Below are 22,370 nucleotides of genomic sequence, written 5' to 3' on the forward strand. Positions count from 1 at the left end.
ATATTTTTCCAGCCTTCACAAGTACGATAGTTGCCATTTGTAGAGAAATGGAGGCAACAAGAGACAAGCATATTAAGGGAATCAAGCCAATTTCATTTGTGGTTCCTAGACTTAATTTTTTATTATTTAAAAATGTTTATGTGTATTTGTGCAAGTCTGTATATATCTATCTGCATGTTATGTGAGTGGCCGAAGCGGGGGCTAAATTCTCTGGAGCTGGAGTTACAGGTGATTGTGAGATGACCGATGTGGGTATTCAGAACTCTGGAAGAGCATCAAGTGTTCATAACTGCTGAGCCATCTCTCCAGCCTCACACTTTTAAAAAGTGGATTTATTATGTGCCTGCATGGGGTACAGTGTGAGGGTGAGTACAGGAGTACATGAGCATGTACACGCACATGTGCACATAGAGAACAACTGAAAGGAGTCACTTTTCACTATGTGGGTTCAAGTACTAGGCTAAGATTGCCAAGGCCTGGTACTGATCCCGCCAGCCAGCCCATGATTTTATGTGCACATACAATTGTATACATATAAACATCAGGAAAATAGAAAAGAATGTGTCCGGAGAATAAAAGGAGATAGTGGGTGGGCACATGGGTGAGAGAAAGGAGAATATCTGTGCATGAGTGTTATGTTAACATACAGGATGTGCATGTATAGGGGCTGGATGGATAGCTCAATGGTAAAGAGAGCTTGCTGTTCTTCCAAAGGGCTTGAGAGTTCAGTCCCCATAACCTATACTGAGTGGCTCACAACTACCTGTAACTCCAGCTCCTAAGGATCTTATGCCCTCTTCTGTCCTCCCCAAGTACTGCACTAACACACAGACACCCACAAAATAGAGATCTTAGTAAGCACACACAAAAACATTCATTGAAACTTTCTTTAACTACTGAGCCATCTCACTGGCCTAGGATTTCTTTGTTCCTGTCCATCTCACTGAATACCACTATGAATCTATGGGAGGAAACTCCTATGTGTGACAATAGATTATGTAAACTGTTTGATTACATATTTGAAGTAATTGACATATTTGCCAATGCGAAATCTATTTGATTACCTCATACTTAGCCATTCAAAGGAAAGCTGTCAGACTAGAAAACAAAGCTTTATAGACCCTTTCTCATAAGGCTGTGGCCAAACTAACCACTCCAACAAACCTGAATTCTTAAGATGGCCTGTTGCATGTACCTGTTATTCAGTATCACTAATAGTGAATAAAGAAATCAGCTGGATTGGTCCAATGTCCAGAAACCACGTTGACATTGTCATTTCTTCTGTTTCTGGCCTGTAAGATTTTTATTTATGTGTGTATGTGCATGCAGGTGCAGTGCCTACAGAGGTCAGAGGAGGGCACTGGAGCCCCTTGAAGCTGGAGTAACAGGTAGTTGTGAACCATCTAATATGGGTGCTTGGAATCCAATCCAGTGGCAAGTGCCTTTAAGTCAGAGCTATCTTTCCAGCCTTGCTTCTGGCCTCTAAAGGGCGACTTGTACTGTGTGTTTTCGGTGACGTTAATTAGAGCTATGACAGGTGCCAGCACACAGCTCTGAATGGTGACTGTGGATCAGAGTTTCTGTTTTGCCCATTGATAATAGTTCATCCGTGAATGAGTGACTTAGCCTAAACTTGCCTCCTTGCTTACCAGTGAGACTAAAGATGGAGCCACTCCATAGCTGTTTGGAGAAGGCAGGCAAGCAGGCACTGATAAGAGCTGGTAAATCTCATTTCAATTTAAATGGTGGTTTCTACAATTATTACCTCTTCACTCTCCTCTCTGCACACAGGATAAATGGACAGTAACAACTGGCCCAAGTTTCCATGTGGAAGCATGTCTATAAAACAACATTCTTAGACTTGTCTCTTCTCTGTTGGCTCCTTTGTCTCCCCAGGTCAGAGTTATCTGGCATTCAAGATGATCCCTCTGTTAGGACCCCTCCTCCTCTTTTGGGCATGTGTAGTGTATGCATGTGTGTATATTTGTATGTCTGTGATTGCACATGTATGCGCAGGTGCAAATGTCTCTGCACGCATGCTTGAAGCCCAAGGTTGACATTGGGTATCTTCCTTGCTCAATCTCCATCTTTTTATCGAGGCAGGGTCTCTCTGACTGAACCCAAGGCTCATCAGTTTGTCTAGTCTGAGAAGCCAGATTGCGCTGGAGATCCCCTCTTCCTCCTCAGTGCTGTATGTAACCCACCAAGCCCATCTAGCATTTACAGGGCTTCTGGTGATCTGAACTCTAGTCCTCATGCTTGTACAGGGCTTGTTCAACAGTCATCTCCCCAAAACTTCTTTCTGGTTTGTGTTATGTGTAATAGAGAGGAAGGGGAAGAGCAAGGGAGGGGGAGAGAGAGAGAAGGCAAGAACTCATTGTGTAACCCAGGCTGACCTCAGACTTGCTATGATCCTTCTTTTTTAGCCTCCTGGGTTCTAGTCATATACAACTATACCCTGTTGGGTATTCTAACTATATAACTGTGCCAACCATGTACATGCTCTGCTTTGGGCTTGAACAACCAAGAAGAAAGTCATTGGTCACTGAACAAGTGGATAACTATAACTGTGGAGTCAAGTGTGAACTAACCCACTTGGCTCATATAGGTGTCACACTCTAAAAGAGCTTTGTTAAGACATAGGTCTTTGACTGATACCCACTAGGCTCCCTTTCAACAGAAGGGCTGCCATGATTGAGTGAATGGGGTTTCTTGTATGTCCCAACACCAGGACATTCCCATGAGGCCATAGCTACCATCCTCATTCTGGAGAAACACTCCCCAGCCCCACCCACCTCTGGGGCATCTCAGATGCAATAGAGTCATGGGATGAGAGGAAGGGAAACTCACATCAACTTTTGCAGTGGACACGTTGAGCTACTCAAGGCATTCCCAAGGGATATCATGCTTTTTACTCCCACTGTATTTTTGGCCAGGCTGAGACACTTTAGGCTGGAGGATGAAATAAGAAGCGTGGAGATCATCTCATAGCCAATGAGGGTTAACTCACAGGAATCCAACCTGAAGAGAGAGGCAGCACAAGATTATTTTCTTGTCCCTCTTTGGTAACCCTCTCTCTACTTAGCTCCTTAGGAAATGGAAGGGACTGCTCACACAAAGTTTTACTTCTCTCTTCCTTATAGCAGCTCGTCAACACTGTCAACCAGCACACCACACCCCCATAGATGCAATACGCCATCTATATTTGCCAAATGGAAAAGAAAAGCATGGGCTGGCAAGTTTTCAGTGGATAAAGGGGTCTCATCACACATACTGAAAACCTGAGTATGAACCAGGACCCAAGTGGTACAAGGAGAGAACACATTGCTCCGAGTTGTTCTCTAACCATACATGCTACATGTGTGTGTGCGCACACGCACACACACACACACATCTAATTTAAAAAATAAGCAAACCAAAGTGTCAGCTCCTTAACATGTCTTGATAGGGAACACTTCACAAGATGGCCTGTGTCAGCTCTCATTGAGAAAGTTCACCGTAGTTACATAACCATTCAAAAAAATGCCTGAGGTTACCTGTGACCTTCTTTTTGAGACAAGGCCTTGTGTTAGCCCAGGTTAGCCTCCATATTGCTAAAAAGCTGAGGTTGATCCACTCCTTCTGCCCTTACCTCTGGAGCACTGGAATTATAGGTTTAAGCACTATGCTTGGATTTGTGCACCTATGGGGACTGAACCCTGTGCTTCTTGTATGCTCTATGATGAGCCTGTTACCAGCTGAGCCTTTCTACCCCTACCATTTTACCACCCTCCACTACTTTTTCTAAAAACAGGCTATCTAGCTAGACAAAGCAGGTTGGCTTCAAACTTGCCATCCCCATGACTCAGCAACAACAGTGTTAGGTTACAGGTATATACTCGTTTTATATTTCTTAATGTATATGTGTGCACACACATGTGCCATAAAGGGCATGTGGTCAAAGGACAACTTTTAGGAGTTCCTGTTTTCTCTTTCTTCCCTCCCTACCCCCCTCTCCCTCTCCATCATGGGGGGTCTGGGAATTAAACCCAGGTCATCAGGCTTGGTGGCAAAATCCTTTATCCCCTGGTCCTGTTTTAAGTGCTTACAAAACACTGAATTTTTATAAACATAGATGCAATATTTATACCATAAAAATTTGTTTGAAATGTTCAATTTGTTGGCATGTAGCCCATTCTTTTGTCCTGTCTCCCATCCCTACTATAGCATTGCCAAATCACTATGGCCCCCGCCTCCAGAACTTATCCATTTCTAACTCCCTAGAGCAGTGGTTTTCAACCTTCCTAATGCTGTGACCCTTTAATACAGTTTGTGTTGTGATGATCCCCAACCATAAAGTTATTTTGTCACTACTTCATAACTAAGTTTTCTACTATTATTGAATCACAATGTAAGTATCTGATACACAGGATAGCTGATAAATGAGCCCCAAAGGGTTCACTGTGGGACCGTGAACGGCAGTCTGGTTTCTGGTTGAACTAGGGTTGAAACCCCAGTGACCCCGCAGGTGACCCCTCAGGGGATAACCATGGAAGAGACAATAGGCATTTTGGCACACTCCTGAACACCAGACCCCTGACATGAGGCTGCAGCTCTCCATAATAATTCTGCGGCCATCAGTCACATAAGGTCAACACCCCAAGCCACTCCACAGGTAGAGGACATGACCACAGACCACCTAGCCTCAAGACAGATCTCCATTTTGATGAGGCACTTAAAGGTCTGAAGAGCTTAGCTAATAAACTCCCCTTCCCAGACACTTCTCCCTGCAAAACATTTTACCTCAGGCCTGCCCTGAGAAAGTGGGGTACAGTTTTTATTCATTGCCACTCTCCACCATGACAATAAATGTCTTTAAAACATGGACTGTCTCTTTTCATTGGGATTCACTGTGAGAAGCAATGGAGCAGGCCTTCATCTAAAGAGCCAGCCACCAAGTCTCTTGCACAAAGCCTTTCAGTGCTCCCAGCCATGATTTCCACCAAGCCAAGCCCCCATTGAGCAAGCCAAGGACTCTCCTTCCCACAGGACTCAGCCAGAGCTCTCCCCTCTTTTCCTCTTTGGCCCTGGGCTAGATCCAGCCCATGGGTCCCCAACTCCATTCTCAGCTCTTCTGCAGCTCCCAGTGGTGTCTGGTTGCCCAAGAGTCTGAGAACCTAATGGCTCCAGCCTCTGTGCAGGCCTGGGGATTCCTGAGCCAGCTCCAGCAGTCCCAGAGACTTCAGACTATGCTCCCCCACCTTTGGAGTAGTGTCCAGCGTCTTCACATAGCCAACACCAGCCCAGCACTAGCAAGGGGTAAGCGTACTTCATAGCTGAACTGTATTAAAGGGTCACGGCATTAGGAAGGTTGAAAACCACTGCTCTAGGGAGTTAGAAATGGAGAAGTTCTGGAGGCGGGGGCCATAGTGATTTGGCAATGCAATAGTAGGGATGGGAGACAAGACAAAAGACTGGGCTACATGCCAACAAACTGAACATTTCAAACAGATTTAAGACTCTTGTCTCCCACTTCCACTAGTAGCCAGAGCCCTGGGGCAGAGTGGATGCAGGCCACCTTTTAACCCCCAGTTCATCACCCACAAGTTGCTGTATTTTTCAACTTCCTGGAAATCATTCCAAATTTCAAAGTAAAAAGTCACACACTCACCTCAGAGTCTCCAGGGAGCACTTTGGATGTTTCAGTGCTTCACAGGCTAACTTCATGTCATCATCCTTCATGGGAGTGTTCCCTAGATTGAGGTACTTTACGTTTTGATTGCTAAAAAGGAGCTGCCAGAGATATTTCAGGCCAGACACTACCTCTGCACTCTTAAACCTGTAGAAGTGGGAGGAGGTGAGAGAGAGAATGGTCATATTTAATTGTTCATTTAGTTATTAATCACATTTGATCAATAACACTCTTCTGTTTACCCATCTTGCCAGCTCTCAAAGCTGTAGCTCTTTGCATACCGTTTGTTTCTGAGACAGAGTTTCTGAGACGTAGCCTATACCGTGTGAAACTGTTACTCGAGTGCTGGGACTGCGTCCCTGTGTGAACACTCCTGTCAGTTAAGTTCGCCATTTCTGAGATGGGCTCTAATTTATCCTAAGCTGGTCTCGCACTCACTATGTAGCTGTGGATGATGCTGAACAGCTTTTTAACAATCTTAAAGGTTTTTGTGCGCATGTGTATTCGGTACCCATGGAGGCCTGCAGAGGGCAATAATAGCTCATCAGAGCTGGAGTTACAGGCTAGGAACCCAACTCTGGTCTTCTGCAAGACGCTACTGACCTTGGACTTCAGGTCCACCTGCCAGCACTGCCCCAAGTGTTAGGATTATAGGCTTGTGCCCTCATGTATAGTTTACGTGATTCTGGTGGTTGAAGTCTGCCTTACTGCATGCCAGACAAGAATTCTACTTACTAAGCCACTCCCCTCAGCTCTATTTGCCTTTAATTGTACAGCACTCCACAAAGTGCCAAAGGCCCTAGGAACAGGACATTAAGCAATCCTGTTTTTGGAGAGCTCTCTCCAGAGTGCTGGTTCTCACCTTTCCTAGTGCTGTGACCCTTTCATAATTCCTCAATGTTGTAGTGACCCCCAACCATAAAATTATTTTCATTGTTACTCATGGCTGCAATGTTACTATTGTTATGAACTGTAATGTAACTATCTGATATGCAGAGTACCTGATATGTGACCCTCATGAATGGGCCATTTGATCCCCCAAAGGATCACAACCCACAAACAAATGAGAACCATTTGTTTACAGGGATACCAGATAGCATCAAACACAAGACTTTGCTTCATTACTGGGTGTGGCCACACCTACCTGCTGTCCCCATTTTTGTTGTTTTGTCTTGTTGGTTTTTTTTTTTTTTTTTGTCAACTTGATAAAGCTAGACTCTGGGGAGGATGGCACACCTGAAGGGCATTTTTGGTTAATTAATGATTGATGTATGAGGGACCAGAGCACTGTGGGCAGTGCCACCCCTGGACAGGTAGTCCTGTGTGTATAAAAAAAACAGGCTGAGCATTCAATTGGGAGCAAGCCAGTTAAGTAGCATTCCTCCATGACTTCTGCAGTTTGTACTTTGACTTACCTCAAAGACACAATATGACCTGAGAGTTATGGAAGAAAACTTTCTCCCCATGTAGCTTTTAGTCATTGTCTCAGATGGGGTTTCTATTGCTGTGATAAAACTCCGTCACTGCAGCTTGTAGTCTATCATCTAGGGAAGTCAGGGCAGGAACCCAGTGTGCATTAGCAACTGAGAACTTGACCAGCCCCAAGCTGGATGCCATGTGGATTTTCCCTGGCTTGGGAGGACAAGTTAAAGAGTGAGCTTCTTAGCCGGGCGTGGTGGCGCATGCCTTTAATCCCAGCACTTGGGAGGCAGAGGCAGGCGGATTTCTGAGTTCGAGGCCAGCCTGGTCTACAAAGTGAGTGCCAGGACAGCCAGGGCTACACAGAGAAACCCTGTCTCGAAAAACCAAAAAAAAAAAAAAAAAAAAAGAGTGAGCTTCTTGTCTAAAATAGAGCTGGGGATTTATCCTCCTTCCCCAAGACACCTGGCATCTGTAGCAGGCTCAGATTTGTATTAGTGTTACAGCGTGAGGCTGACTCTCAAGGGTAGTGTTTCTTACAACAGGTCAGATCCCATAGCCTGAGGCAAACAGGCCATGTCCCTTCCTGTAGCTCTCACTGGGACAGAGGTAAATGGTCTATGCTGTGACTTGACAGCTCTCAATTGGGTTCTTCATGCTCCTTGTCACATATGCTAACTGAACTAAATCATGTGATGGGAAACTTCTTACTACTCCTAAAAACCAAACTTCTATGTTTTGGGGATTTGGTCCAGAGACTCCTCAGAGGGATTTGCCAAGATGTGTTAATGAAGGGATTGCCGTCCTTTGACGCAAGCCCAACATCCTTCTTGGGATGACTTGAGCATACTCTCTCATTAATGTGTATGTGTGTGCATGACTGTACATGCACCACATACATGCCAGGGCCCATGGAGGTGGCAAGAGGAAACTGGATTCCCTGGAGCTGGAGTTAGAGAGGCTGTGAGCTACCATGTGGGTGCTGGGAACAGTGCCTGAGTCCTCTGCAAAAGCAGCTGATCCACTAACCACCTAGCTATCCCCTCTCACCCCTCTACCTCCTCCTCTCTCTTAATAAAGCTGCTCTCCAGGGTTTAAAGGAAAATCTCTCCATTTTAAAGGCCTCATCATGTTTGGATCTCTCTCCATTGTATTGTTCCTGTAAACTCTGCTCTTCCTTCCATCGAACTGCCTCTTCTGAAGGGAATCACGTCAGCTTCTTCCCAGACTGACTGCTGTTACCCCTGTTGTATTTAACCATTAGCTGGTCACATATTTGTACAGTTTTAGAGTTATCAAAGAGTGATCAAGGAACAATATAAATCATATAACTTGAACAATTACCTCATGTTATATTATTGGCCCCAAAGTCCTCCTCTCCTGTTCTTCCTTTCTAACCAATTCCTACTTATATTTCAAAATCCACAGTAATGAAACTCGCCTCAAACCCATGTATCTCTTTTTAGAAGGTCTTTTGCTCAGCTCCCATTTCATGCTTCTGGAGACTTGGTTCATGCAAGAGATCTTTTATAGCATTTATCCTTTCAGAATAAATCTCCCCAGGGTTTACAGAAGAACCTTGCCTTGGCAGGATAAGCCCCGGCAAAGACTGCTTACCCCAGGCTGGGTAGCACTTACGTCAGCTCCTGTATTTTGCAGGACGGATTCCGCAGCTCGAGGCACAGTATCTTCATGGCCCATTGACTCAGGATGCTGTCACCCAAGTCCAGCTCCTTCAAGTTCCGGTGGTTGCCAAGCACAGAGCAGAAGTTTCCCCACCACTCCATGAGGAGGGGCTTACATTGTGTCCTGTGTCAGTGAGGGGAAGAAGTGAGAGAAAATATGATTGAACAGGTAGATTTGAACATGAGTGACTGCCACAGCAAGGCCAGCCACAGGAGGGAGACTAGACTGTAAGGGAGCACGGGACAGCTGAGGAAATAAAGCCAGCTCAGTGGAAACTACCTGGTACATGATCTACAGGATCAGCCCTACAGTCAGACTCCTTTGATACTTCAATATTCCCCGGGGATATGCTAGACCAATCAGAGGAGCCTTCAGTCCTTCCAGTCATCTGTTGACTTAAATTCTAGCTCACTAATGGTGAAATGGTATGGCTGTGTTGTATGGCACTAAAAAATGATTGTATTTTTAAAATTGTGTAACCGTGTGCATCTGTGCATGAGTCTGTGCATGTATGTGTCTGTATGTCTGTGTGTCTGTGTGTTGTCTTCATGTCTCTGTATCTCTATATATGTGTTCATGGAGGCCAGAGAAAGGCATCAAATCTCCCTGGAGTTGGAGTTATAGGCAACTATGAGCCACCCAAAGTGATGCTAGGAACCAAATCCACATCCTCTGGAAGAACAGTAAGTGCTCTTAACTACAGAGCCATCTCTTTAGCTTGGATTTTATTTTTTCTCTGGAGATATGATCATTCCATTTCCATCTTGGAGTAGATGTTACCACTTCCTGTTAGTTATGGCAACTACCTGGACAAAAACAGTACAGGAAAAGCCAAGTATATGGTAAAGGAAGTGTGTCTAATTTCTAGTAGTGGCAAGAGGAAGGTTACAGGACCCCTGACATGAGACTCCAACTCTGATTCCTTGTCCTCCCTCAGCTACAAGTGATCTTGGAGGATGCTAGAATATACATGGAAGTGGATAATTGAAAACATGTCTCCATGACAGCTCCCATGAGGACATTATCTATGTGAGGTGGGACTTTGCTGTGAGGCCTGAGTACCTGAGATCAAACCCAGAGAACTCTGCGGTGGAAAGATCTATTACTGCTAGTTGTTCTCTGATCGCCACGCATGTCATGACATGCACACATCTGTGCACACACACAGAATAGACAGCAGACACACACACACACACACACACACACACTAAAATGGAACCTTGTTTAAAAACAAAATTCTCCAGAAGTAGATAGTGGGATGGTCATGACACCTGAGACTGGGAGGAGGGGAAAGGAAACTCAAAGAGTCAATCAAAATGAACAAACTTAGATCTGCACATTGTGTTTTAATTATTATATTGTGATTAATGATATTAACATGTTTCATATATACTTACAATTGCTAAGTGATCTTAAAACTTGAACATCGATCCTTTCTCTGTAACCAGCTTACAGAGATGAAGGTATTTTATTATTAAAAAAAAATTAAATTTTGGGCTGGAGAGATGACTCAGCAATTAAGAGCACTGACTGTTCTTCTAGAGGTCCTGAATTCAGATCCCAGCAACCACATGGTGGCTCACAACCGTCTGTGATGGGATCTGATGCCCTCTTCATCTGGTGTGTCTGAAGACAGCTACAGTGTACTTGTATATAATAATTACATCCTAAAAATATTTAATATTATTTTTCATTTATGTGTATTGCAAGTCATGTGCCTAGGACTATGTGCATAAAATGCAGGTGCCTGTGGAGGCTAAAAGAAGGTGCTGGAGCTCCTGGACATGGAGTAGTAGGTAGTGAGACACTCCACTGGGTGGTGAGAACCAAAATCTAGATCTCTGGAACAGGAGTGCATGCTCATAATCACTGAGTCCTCTTCTGCCTACTTTTGTCTGTTAATCTGTCCATCATTCTGACTATCAGATTTTGGAAATGATGGGCGCCAAAGCTGCTGCCAATCTCTAGAAATTGCCTTTTAGAAGGGAAAGGCTGGAGCCTGGTATCAGCCAGAGGATAACTTGTCCCCCTAGAAAGCAATTCCACACAGAGCAACCCACCTTGCTAGAGAGACTGGAGTCCAGATGACATGGCAATGATGGGTAGGGCTCATGCACTTCGCTCAGAACTACTTAAGACATGCAAGTCCCTGAACTTGTAATGTCATGAAGTGACAAAAGATAGGCTATGGGGAGGGGAGTCAAGGTAGACCTATTGACCTTTGAACTCTGCCCCTCTTTCTACTGTGGCCTCATTGAATGATTCTATTCTGCATTATTAATTTGGCTGTTCTAATAGGCTTAGTGGTAGAACCTAGGTTGACACGTCTGTCACCCGAAGTTCTGGGATTGCAGGTATGTACCTAGTCTATGTGGTGCTAGGATTGAACCCCAGGCTTCATTCATGCTAGGCAACCACTCAACTGGCTGAAATATATCTACCAGCTGAGCTATATCCCCAGAATGGTACTCCGTTTTAAAAGGGCTTTTCCTCTAGATAATGGCAAACTAGACTCAGGTCAAGTCCCGTTAGTAAGGAGTCATCTTTTAAGTACCTTCTAGTATCCAAAATATTTCCAAAGGTCATGTCTAAGCATAGTAATATACAAAAATCACTAACTGGCTTTGGATAAAAATTATCTGATACTCACTCCTGGAGAGTAACAACAGGGCACAGCTCGAGAGTATTATCTACGGAGAGGAGGTCTCTGATATCCACCCGGATTGCCTTCAAGTTCTGACAGCGCTTGAGACAGTAGGAAGAGACCTTCAAGTCCATCTTCTGGTTAATCAGCAGCCACACTTCTTGGAAGCGGTTGAGAGCCCTGTGAACAAACTCTTCATCCTGAGACTCAAACAGACAATAGAAGGCATCCAGGGTGTCCATCGGGCTGGTGCCATTGACCTGCTGACCTATCAGAGAGACCCAGTGTTGGAGCTTCTGCTGAACAGTTGCAATCACGGGACATTCAAACAGAACCTCCAGAGTCTTCAAGATATCCTTGTTCATGAGGCCAAATAAGAAATGCTTCATCCCGAGGAGGTGAGTGTCATCGGTTCTCTTCACCTCCATGATGCTCCTTTGGTTTTCAATGAAGCAAAAATGCTGATTCCATTCCCCCAGCCCTTCTAAAACATAATATAAGGCAGCAAAGAAATCCTGCAGGCTGAGGTGGAAGAAACTATAACACTGCTCACTGTTATGGCCAACCTGGAGAAGGATGTTCATGTGAAAGAGGGCCAAGATCTCAGACTCCTTTAGGCTATAGTTCTTCAGGTCATCATCATAGAACACCGACCTCATGGCCCACACTCCTTCAGCTGCCATCATGCACAAACCCACTAGAGTAATTTGTTCTTCCTGACTGAGAGCGCTCTGGGAAGGCCTTCTCAAGGTGAGCTGGTGGAACACCCACGTGGCATACAAACCAGTGAGAGTCTGGCAGGGTAGGGTGCACCTCTTTCCCAGTTTCTTCTGTAGCTGTAGAGCCTCACACACCAGGGAGCACACAGAGGGGGCCTGGCATTGGTCAAACAGCTGGTGATTTTCTATCAGAGAATGGAAGACTTGCATTCTCTCACACTCATTGGAGATGTTCTCGAGGACCAGCTGAGATCTCCTTGATGCAGACAGTCCTTCAACCAGTATATAGAGGGGGGACACAACCATTGACTTGAGTTTTTGTAAGCCTGTGTTTCTGGTGGTAATGATGAGAAAGGACTGGGGTAGGAGGGCCTTCCTCAGGAGGCTGTACATCAGGATGTATATGGGCTGTTCATCCTTCCAGTTGCTGGATAGTGTCATATCATCATGTTGGAGGACAGAGTCCATATCATCCAAGCCATCTATGACAAACAAGAGTCTTTCTGGTTGGGACATGATCTTTGTCACTGGTGCCCAGGAGTCTGGCCACTCCTTAGCAATCAGCTGTGCCAAACTGCTCTTCTCTGTCCACTTTATTTCTCTAACAGAGAAGAAGATGACATACGACATTTTTTGGAAGAGTTTACCCTGTGCCCAGCCAAGAACAATACTTCTAGCCAAAGCTGACTTCCCAACTCCTGGTCTTCCATGTAGGATAATGGTGTGAGGCTGGAAGGTTTTCTGGTATGGTTTAAAAGCATCAGACAATAATTTCATCTCTGGGCTGTCATAGTGTAGATCCACACTTGTGTCGAACTTAGCTATCACATGGGCCTTGTAGTCTTGTAGGTAACCTCCATTATCTGAAGTCAGATAAGAGGACATAAGAAAAACTGAACAAAGTCTTATTTTTAGTGAAACTGACATGTATATCTGCATCATGAGTATAATTAACAATGGCTTAAAACATCTCAAGACAGATGGGAGGAAATCTGAATGGATTTATCATAAAGAGATAGGGGAAGTTTAAGGTGATTAATATGCTAATTGCTTTTAATTGACCACAAATATATTTATAATGAATCAAAATATGTTGTACTGAATACATACAAATATGAGTTGACACACACTCTTTGGTTTTAAGTCAGATAGCTATATACAATGTTCTTGCTACTTCATTACCTGTTTTGAAAGAAGAGGTTCATAACTCAAGTTGGCCTCAACTTTGCTATGTAGACAACAATGGCTTTGAACTTCTGATCCTCCTGTCTATGTCCCAACTCCCAGGACTACAGGTGTGAACCACCATGCTTAGTTTTATGTTGCACTGAGGACTGAACCCCATGGCTTTATGCATGTTAGAAGACACTCCACCAACTTAGTCATATCCATAATTCAGTCTAGCTTCTTCTGAGCCATGTTTTTCTTATGAAATCCATGTAGACTGGGCTATCGTTGACTAGTAAGCTGTAGAGACTTGCCTTTCTCTCCATCCCATCTGTGACTATAAGTACACTGCCATCATACCCAACTCTTTATGCTACTCTGGGGTCCTAAACTCAGTCCTTCATGCATACAAGATCTTAATCTCTATTTGCTGAATTAGACCAATGCATTATCTTTATATTGAACATTAGCCATGCTAACATGTTTAGGTTTGCATAGAGTGTCAGAAGGCAGCCTGCAGTTGAACCTAAGACTACCTGGCTTTGCTCCCCCCCCCCACCTACAGACTTAATTATTACACCCATGCTCCAGACTGCCAAATAAATCCTTTCCTTTCCAACTTACTTTTTAGTTATGGTGTTTTAATGTAGCAATAAAAACCCTGATGACAGATATAAATTTCTTTAACAAGGTAGTTTTGAATTTCTTTAACAAGGTAGTTTTGAACAAGTGACATGACAATGATACTATTTGCACCACAGTGCCTGGCCCATAGTGAATGGCTCAAGATGCCATCAATATTTATATTTAATAGTATAGATTCCAGTCAGGCAGAGGTGGTGCACAACTGTAATTCTATCACTCAGGAGGTAGAGGCAGGTGGATCTCTGCAAGTTTCAGGTCAGCTTGGTCTACAAAACTGGTTCCAGGACAGAAACCCTGGTCTTGAAGCCTTACTCCTACAAAATAGCATGGATTCGAATTTAGAGGGCACTTCAAAATATCAGTTTTTCAACATGGATAAATACAGGACCCATTTGCAGTCTAGACCAGTGGTTCTCGACCTTTCCAAAGCTGTGATTCTTTAATCATGTTGTAGTGATGCTCCAACCAGTTATTGCTACCTCAGAACTATACTTTTGCTACTCTTGTAAGGCACAATATAAACATCTGATATCTGATATGTGACCCCTGTGAAAGGGTTGTCTGACCCCCAAAGGGGTCGTGACCTACAGGCCTAGAGTCATGGCTCCCAGCATTGCCTCCCATCAGGCTCTTGAAGCAAAGTGGGATGCAGTTTGGACTCTTGTCCGAGGTGGTCAGATCCTCAGTTCTACTAAGCAAGTGTACAATGTAAATATCTCACCCAAGTCCTATCACTGCTTTTAATCACTGCCTCAGTGAACATCATATGCTTAGAGCTGGATTAACCACTAATGAAGAAAGAACAAGGGAAAAATCCCACTAGTGGGGAAATAGAGAGCAGCTTGCTCATGCAATGCATTAGGGCTTCTAGGTCTTGTGAATATCATATGCCCCAGTACAGGGGAATGCCAGGGCCAGGAAGCAGGAGTGGGTGGGTTGGGGAGCACGGCAGGGGGAGGGTTTAAGGGGGCTTTGGGGATAGCATTTGAAATATAAAGAAAATAACTAATAAAAAATAAATTGAAAAAATTGTAGGTGTAGGGAGCATTTTCTATGAGTGTATGTATGCATGCATATGGTATGCATGTCTGGTGTCTGAAAAGGTCAGAGGTAGCCTCAAATTTCTAGGAACTGGAGTTATAGATGGTTGCAAGCTGCCCAATGAGTGCTATGGATTGCACCCCAGACCTCTACAAGAGCAGCAAGTACTCTAACCATGGTACTATCTCTCCAGCTCTACAATGGAATGTATTTACTTATTTTTCACTATGTAGACTTGAATGGCCTGGGACTTACACAGATCCACTTTCCTTTGCCTCGAGTGCTGTGATTAATAATAGAATATTGCAAGGCAACACAAGGAATGAAAAAATAATGATATTTACAATGGATTTTGTTTTTTCTGAGACAAGGTTTCTCTGTGTAGCTCTGGCTGTCCTGGAAGTTTCTCTGTAGACCAGGCTGGCCTCAAACTCACAGAGAGCAACCTGTCTCTACCTCCTGAGTGCCGAGATTGAAGGTGTGAGCCACTACCATCTGTCTATATTAATGGAATTCTATTTATTCAGTAAAACAAATGGAATTGGCAACTGCCATTAGGCAAAATGTGCCAGACTCAGAAAGACAAATAATGCTTGTTTTCTCCTCTATTTTGTTTATCAACACACACAAACATACATACCCCATAAAAGTAGAAAGATCTTGGAGAAAGGGAGAAGAAATCTTGAGTAGAGGAGAAAAGGAAAAAGAGGGTGACAATGCATGTGACATGAGAGCAGAAGGTGAGCTATGGGGTGGAGGGCAGAGGCTGGAAGTGGAAGATGATGACAAATTAGAAGAAACTACATAGGCGATGACACAGTGGGTCTGGGGAGGTGGCTCAGTGGATAGAGTCACTTGCCTTGGTGTTAAACCCCTAGCACCATATAAACTGGATGTGTTCTACATCCAGCCTGGTCTACAGAGTGAGTTCCAGGACTATACAGAGAAACCCTGTCTCAAAACAGCAACAACAACAAAACACACACACACACACACAACTGGAATTCTACCACTCAGGAGCTTTAATTGTTCAAGATCCTCCTCAACTACATAAAGAGTTTGAGGTCAGCCTAGAATACATGAGGTCCTGCCACTGCCTGAGGATCCATCATCAGTTACTGGTTGGTGGGGAAATGATACTTTCTTCTGAGGTATATCCACTGGTAAGGTGCCCATGCCTCTGTAATTAACCTTTCTCCCATGCTCGTGTAAGCAACTCAATTAACACATTGGGTGACCACAAATCAAAGCGGAGGTAGGAATAGCTGTACAAAAATATCAAAGGGAGGCCGGGCAGTGGTGGCACATGCCTTTAATCCCAGAACTTGGGAGGCAGAGGCAGGCAAATTTCTGAGTTCGAGGCCAGCCTGGTCTACAGAGTGAGTTCCAGGACCACAGAGTGAGTTCCACGACTATACAGAGAAACCCTGTCTCAAAACAGCAACAACAAAAATATCAAAGGGAAACTCGTTATATATAATCTATGGTAGTAAAACCACTAAGAAAAAGAACCAAATTCTCATTGTTTGCTAATTTGAAACCTAATAAAATCTCTAAATTTTATCAGTGTGGTTAACTACTCTCAGCTGTGTTAAGAACTAGTCAACCTTGGGCTTGGGCTTGTGTTGTCAGTTTGCTGGATTTATGGGTTATTTGAAATTTCCATAAGCTGAACCCCAACAGAAATTGCAGTGAGCCACATGGCTCTGTCTGTGAGGTTTATCCCCATGACTCACAGGGAAAGTTCAGGCAGAGACACTAGTGAGACCAGGACCCTACACTTCTATCTAAATTCCTTACGTTGCTGTCACTGAGCCTCCCTATAGACTGACCACAAATAAGAATTTTAGTCACCTTCTTTATCTGCCTCTGTCACTTCATCATCTTCCTTAGATTGTAAGGTTTCTGGAAAAGGGAAGAAAAAACCCAACCAACATGATTTTGCTTCCTGTACAAAGCAAAGATACAATATTGTGAACTACCTTCATTCTTAGGGAACAGGGGATAGGGAGGAGAGCTATGAATTGCTCTCCTCTGTACATGATACAGCTGTTGGCCACATGAAAGCATGCAGCTAAAGCTATCTGTGCAAGATCAAGACACTTAAAAGTTGCACCAGAGAGGAAGTGTCAGCATTTGGAGTCACTTCTCTGTAGAAGCATGTCCTCTACTTGGCTGTCAAGGCTCTGTGTGTACATGCCAGTAGACAGGTCCATGTGCATATTTCTGTGCACATGTATGGGCCAGAGTTTGACATTTTCATGTCTTTCCCAGTTACTCTCAAATCTTAATGTTTAAAGATGTCTTGAATCACCATGCTTGACCTCCAGCTGTACTACAGAGCAATTGTGATAAAAAACTGCATGGTACTGGTACAACGAAAAACAGGTAGATCAATGGAATAGAATTGAAGACCCAGAAATGAACCTACACACCTATGGACACTTGATCTTTGACAAGGGAGCTAAAACCATCCAGTGGAAAAAAGACAGCATTTTCAACAAATGGTGCTGGCACAACTGGCGTTTATCATGTAGAAGAATGCGAATTGATCCATTCTTATCTCCTTGTACAAAGCTCAAGTCTAAGTGGATCAAAGACCTGCACATAAAACCAGAGACACTGAAACTTAGAGGAGAAAGTGGGGAAAAGCCTCGAAGATATGGGCACAGGGGAAAAAAATTCCTGAACAGAACAGCAATGGCTTGTGCTGTACGATCAAGGATCGACAAATGGGACCTCACTGTCAATAAGACAAAAAGGCCACCAATAGATTAGGAAAGGATTTTTACCAATCCTAAATCTGATAGGGGCTAATATCCAATATATACAAAGAGATCAAGAAGCTCAACTCCAAAAATTTAAATAACCCCATTAAAAAAATGGGGTACAGAGCTAAACAAAGAATTCTCAACTGAAGAATACCGAAGGACTGAGAAGCACCTGAAAAAATGTTCCACATCGTTAATCATCAGGGAAATGCAAATCAAAACAACCCTGATATTCAACCTCACACCTGTCAGAATGGCTAAGATAAAAAATTCAGGTGGCAGCAGATTCTGGCGAGGATGTGGAGAAAGAGGAACACTCCTCCATTGCTGGTGAGATTGCAAGCTGGTACAGCCACTCTGGAAATCATTCTGGCGGTTCCTCAGAAAATTGGACATAGTACTACCAGAAGATCCAGCAATTCCTCTCCTGGGCATATACCCAGAAGAAGTTCCAACTGGTAATAAGGACACATGCTCCACTATGTTCATAGCAGCCTTATTTATAATAGCCAGAAGCTGGGAAGAACCCAGATGTCCCTAAACAGAACAATGGATACAGAAAATGTGGTACATTTACACAATAGAGTACTACTCAGCTATTAAAAACAATGAATTTATGAAATTCTTAGGCAAATAGATGTATCTGGAGGATATCATCCTGAGTGATGTAACCCAATCACAAAAGTCACTTGATATGCACTCACTGATAAGTGGATATTAGCCCAGAAACTTAGAATACCCAAGATACAATTTGCAAAACACATGAAACTCAAGAAGGAGGAAGACCAAAGTATGGATACTTCGTCCCTCCTTAGAATGGGGAACATAATACCTATGGAAGAAGTTACAGAGACAAAGTTTGGGGCTGAGATGAAAGGATGGACCATCCAGAGACTACCCCATCTATCCCATAATCAGCCACCAAACACAGACACTACTACATATGCCAGCAAGATTTTGATGAAAGGACTCTGAAATAACTGTCTCTTGTGAGGCTATGCCAGTGCCTGGCAAACACAGAAGTGGATTCCCACAGTCAGCTATTGGATGGAGCACAGGGACCCCAATGGAGGAGCTAGAGAAAGTACCCAAGGAGCTGAAGGGGTCTGCAACCCTATAGGTAGAACAACAATATGAACTAAACCAGTACCCACAGAGCTCGTGTCTCTTGCTGCATATGTATCAGAAGACGGCCTAGTCAGCCATCATTGGGAAAAGAGGCTCCTTGGTCTTGCAAACTTCATTTGCCCCAGTACAGGGCCAAGAAGTGGGAGTGGGTGGGTAGGGGAGCAAGTGGGGGGGGGGAAGGGTATAGGGGACTTTCGGGATAGCATTTGAAATGTAAAGAAAGAGACTATCTAATAAAAAATTGAAAAAAAAAAAAAAGAAAGAAAGAACACTTTACCTGTATGTATGCCCTTGTAACCTGTGCCTGCTGAAACCACAAGAGCGCAGGATCCCCTGGAACTGACTTACAGATATCAGTTGCCATGTGGAAGCTGAAAACTGAACCTGGATTCTCTAGAAAAGCGACCAAGTGATCTTACCCTCTGAGCTGCCTCTCTGGTCACCAATCTTAGTTTTGGAGAGTCTCACTAAACCTGGATCTCACCATGGTTTAATGGGCTGACCAGACATCACCAGAGGTCACCCTGTCTCTGCCTCCTTGGTAGTGGTATTATAGCCACATGCTCCTCCCACCAGAATATTTAGAGGATTGAACTTTGGTTCTAGTGCAGGAAACATTTCTTTAACTATTTTATTGTCTTTTCGAGATTCAACCTTAGTAACACCAATGTACCCAAACACAGATGCAATTTAATGCAGTCAATATCAAGAGCCTCACTGATCATTCCTCAAAAAGAAGTTGTCAAGGAGCTATTAAATTCATGATAGAATCAATGGAACCAAGAAATCCCTCACCTCCAACCTTGTAGAAAAATATAAAGAGCCATATACCCTGAAATAAACATTAAAGCCAGTGGGGATAGTGGTAAGAGGATAGACACAGATATCAACTGGGGCTGAAGCACTCAACATTATTATCTAGTAAATTTGAAAGGATTGTTTGTGTATATACGGTATGAGATATATCATAGGTTTCAAGCATGTGTGTGCATATTGCTATGGATATGAGAGATAAACCTTAGGTTTCCCTCCTCAAAAAAAAATTCACTATTAAAGACTTATTTTTAACTTGTAATTACATGTTTATGTGTGGGTATGTATCAGAGTCTTGTGCCAGCAGAGGACAGAGGTGTTGCATTTCTTGTACCCAGAGTTACACATAGTTCTGAGAATCTGATGAGGATGTTGGTAACCAAACTCCAAACCTGAATGCACATACGTAAGAATTCAAAGGACTAATCTTAAGATAAAAACCTACAGAGCATGTGGCTTTAACTGTGCCCATCTTTACACCCCACCCTGTTGGCAAACCTGATGTCTGCTCCGGCTCTGATCCTTGGTCATTCAGGATGGATTTACTGTCATCTTCTGAAGAAAACATTGTGCTTTCTGCAACAGAGAGGGAGAGTGAGTAAGTCAGTCTAATTGTCGCAGCTTGGTATGAGAATACTTCATGTCCAAACTATATAGAGGATTAAGACAAGTAAGTGCCTGCTTAGATTATGTTCCATATAGTCTGTGATGTTGGGTCCTTTGCCTCACAAGTTCAGTAAAACAGTCGGCATAGGCAGGCAAAGATGCTCCTCCCATTTGCAACCTATAGCATGCATTCTACACTAGTTCTTCTGAGTGCCTTAGGATAGGTGTGACTATGAGGTGCTGGGTTGTAGGCATTAAGGGTTGTCCTTGGTTAGTCATCTCAATGCCTTCAAATTTCAGACCTGTGCTAGCAGCTTGCTATTAGAATGTAATGAGTTTGTTAGTAAAACTTGTAATTACAGTTGTCTTCGGTTTTGTGTGCGCCAGCAGAGGACAGATGTGTGGGATTTCATGGAGCCTGAATTACATGTAGCTCTGAGAACCTGATGTGGATAACCAAACTCCGATCCTGCATACACACATAATAAAATTCTGGGGTCTTCTCGTGAGGCTAAGCCAGTGCCTGGCAAATACAGAAGTGGATGCTCACAGTCGTCTATTGGATGGAACACAGGGCCCCCAATGGAGGAGCTAGAGAGGTACCCAAGGAACTTAAGGTGTCTGTAACCCTATAAGAGGAACAATATGAACTAACCAGTACCCCCTGAGCTCATGCCTCTAGCTGCATATGTAGCAGAAGATAGCCTAGTTGGCCATCATTGGGAGGAGAGACCCTTTGGTCTTGCAAATATTATATACCCCAGTACAGGGGAATGCCAGGGTCAGGAAGCAGGAGTAGGTGGGTCGGGGAGCAGAGTGGGGGTGTGGGGAGGTATAAGGGACTTTCAGAATAGCCCTTGAAAAGTAAAGGAAGAAAATATCTAATAAAAGATTGTTTTTAAAAAAAAGAATTCTGGGGTCTAATTCCTCAGATCAAAACCAATAAAATGTTTATTTAAGTATACCCATCTGTACACCCAACCCAGCCTGCAAACCTGACGTCTGTTCCACTTCTGATCCAATGTCTTTCAGTATTGCTTTACTGACATTTTCTGAAGGAGACATTGTGCTTTCTGCAACAGAGAAGGAGAGTAAATAAGTCAGTCTAATTGTCGCAGCTTGGTATGAGAATACTTCATGTCCAAACTACATAAAGGATTAAGACAAGTAAGTGCCTGCTTAGATTATGTTCCATGTAGTCTGTGATGTTGGGTCCTTTGCCTCACAAGTTCAGTAAAACAGTCGGCATAGGCAGGCAAAGATGCTCCTTCCATTTGCAACCTATAGCATGCATTCTACACTAGTTCCTCTGAGTGCCTTAGGATAGGTGTGACTATGAGGTGCTGGGTTATAGGCATTAAGGGTTGTCCTTGGTTAGTCATCTCAATGCCTTCAAATTTCAGACCTGTGCTAGCAGCTTGCTATTAGAATGTAATGAGTTTGTTAATAAAACTTGTAATTACAGGTGTCTTCGGTTTTGTGTGCACCAGCAGAGGACAGATGTGTGGGATTTCATGGAGCCTGAATTACATGTAGCTCTGAGAACCTGATGTGGATAACCAAACTCCAATCTTGCATACACACATATTAAAATTCTGGGGTCTTCTCGTGAGGCTATGCCAGTGCCTGGCAAATACAGAAGTGGATACTCACAGTTGTCTATTGGATGGAACACAGGGCCCCCAATGGAGGAGCTAGAGAGGTACCCAAGGAACTTAAGGTGTCTGTAACCCTATAAGAGGAACAATATGAACTAACCAGTACCCCCTGAGCTCATGCCTCTAGCTGCATATGTAGCAGAAGATAGCCTAGTTGGCCATCATTGGGAGGAGAGGCCCCTTGGTCTTGCAAATATTATATACCCCAGTACAGGGGAATGCCAGGGTCAGGAAGCAGGAGTAGGTGGGACGGGGAGCAGAGCGGGGGGGGGGGGGTATAGGGGACTTTCAGAATAGCCCTTGAAAAGTAAAGGAAGAAAATATCTAATAAAAGATTGTTTTTAAAAAAAGAATTCTGGGGTCTAATTCCTCAGATCAAAACCAATAAAATGTTTATTTAAG

General features: G+C 43.6%; 1 protein-coding gene across 1 annotated transcript in view; it reads right to left on the reverse strand.

Moving 5' to 3' along the window:
• Positions 1 to 22,370, reverse strand: part of LOC147003446 (NACHT, LRR and PYD domains-containing protein 5-like) — a 38,637-nt gene that overhangs the window by 12,087 nt on the left and 4,180 nt on the right. The window contains exons 5-11 of the mRNA XM_085842470.1: positions 21,306 to 21,383; positions 20,203 to 20,280; positions 16,847 to 16,897; positions 11,427 to 13,002; positions 8,729 to 8,899; positions 5,651 to 5,818; positions 2,851 to 3,021 (exon numbers count right to left, since the gene is read on the reverse strand). Of these exons, the coding sequence (XP_085698596.1) occupies positions 2,851 to 3,021; positions 5,651 to 5,818; positions 8,729 to 8,899; positions 11,427 to 13,002; positions 16,847 to 16,897; positions 20,203 to 20,280; positions 21,306 to 21,383 (2,293 nt within the window). The remainder of the gene's footprint in view (positions 1 to 2,850; positions 3,022 to 5,650; positions 5,819 to 8,728; positions 8,900 to 11,426; positions 13,003 to 16,846; positions 16,898 to 20,202; positions 20,281 to 21,305; positions 21,384 to 22,370) is intronic.

Source organism: Mus caroli, unplaced genomic scaffold (assembly GCF_978045245.1).
Source record: "Mus caroli unplaced genomic scaffold, Mus_caroli_1 scaffold_8, whole genome shotgun sequence".
NCBI classification, from domain to species: domain Eukaryota; kingdom Metazoa; phylum Chordata; class Mammalia; order Rodentia; family Muridae; genus Mus; species Mus caroli.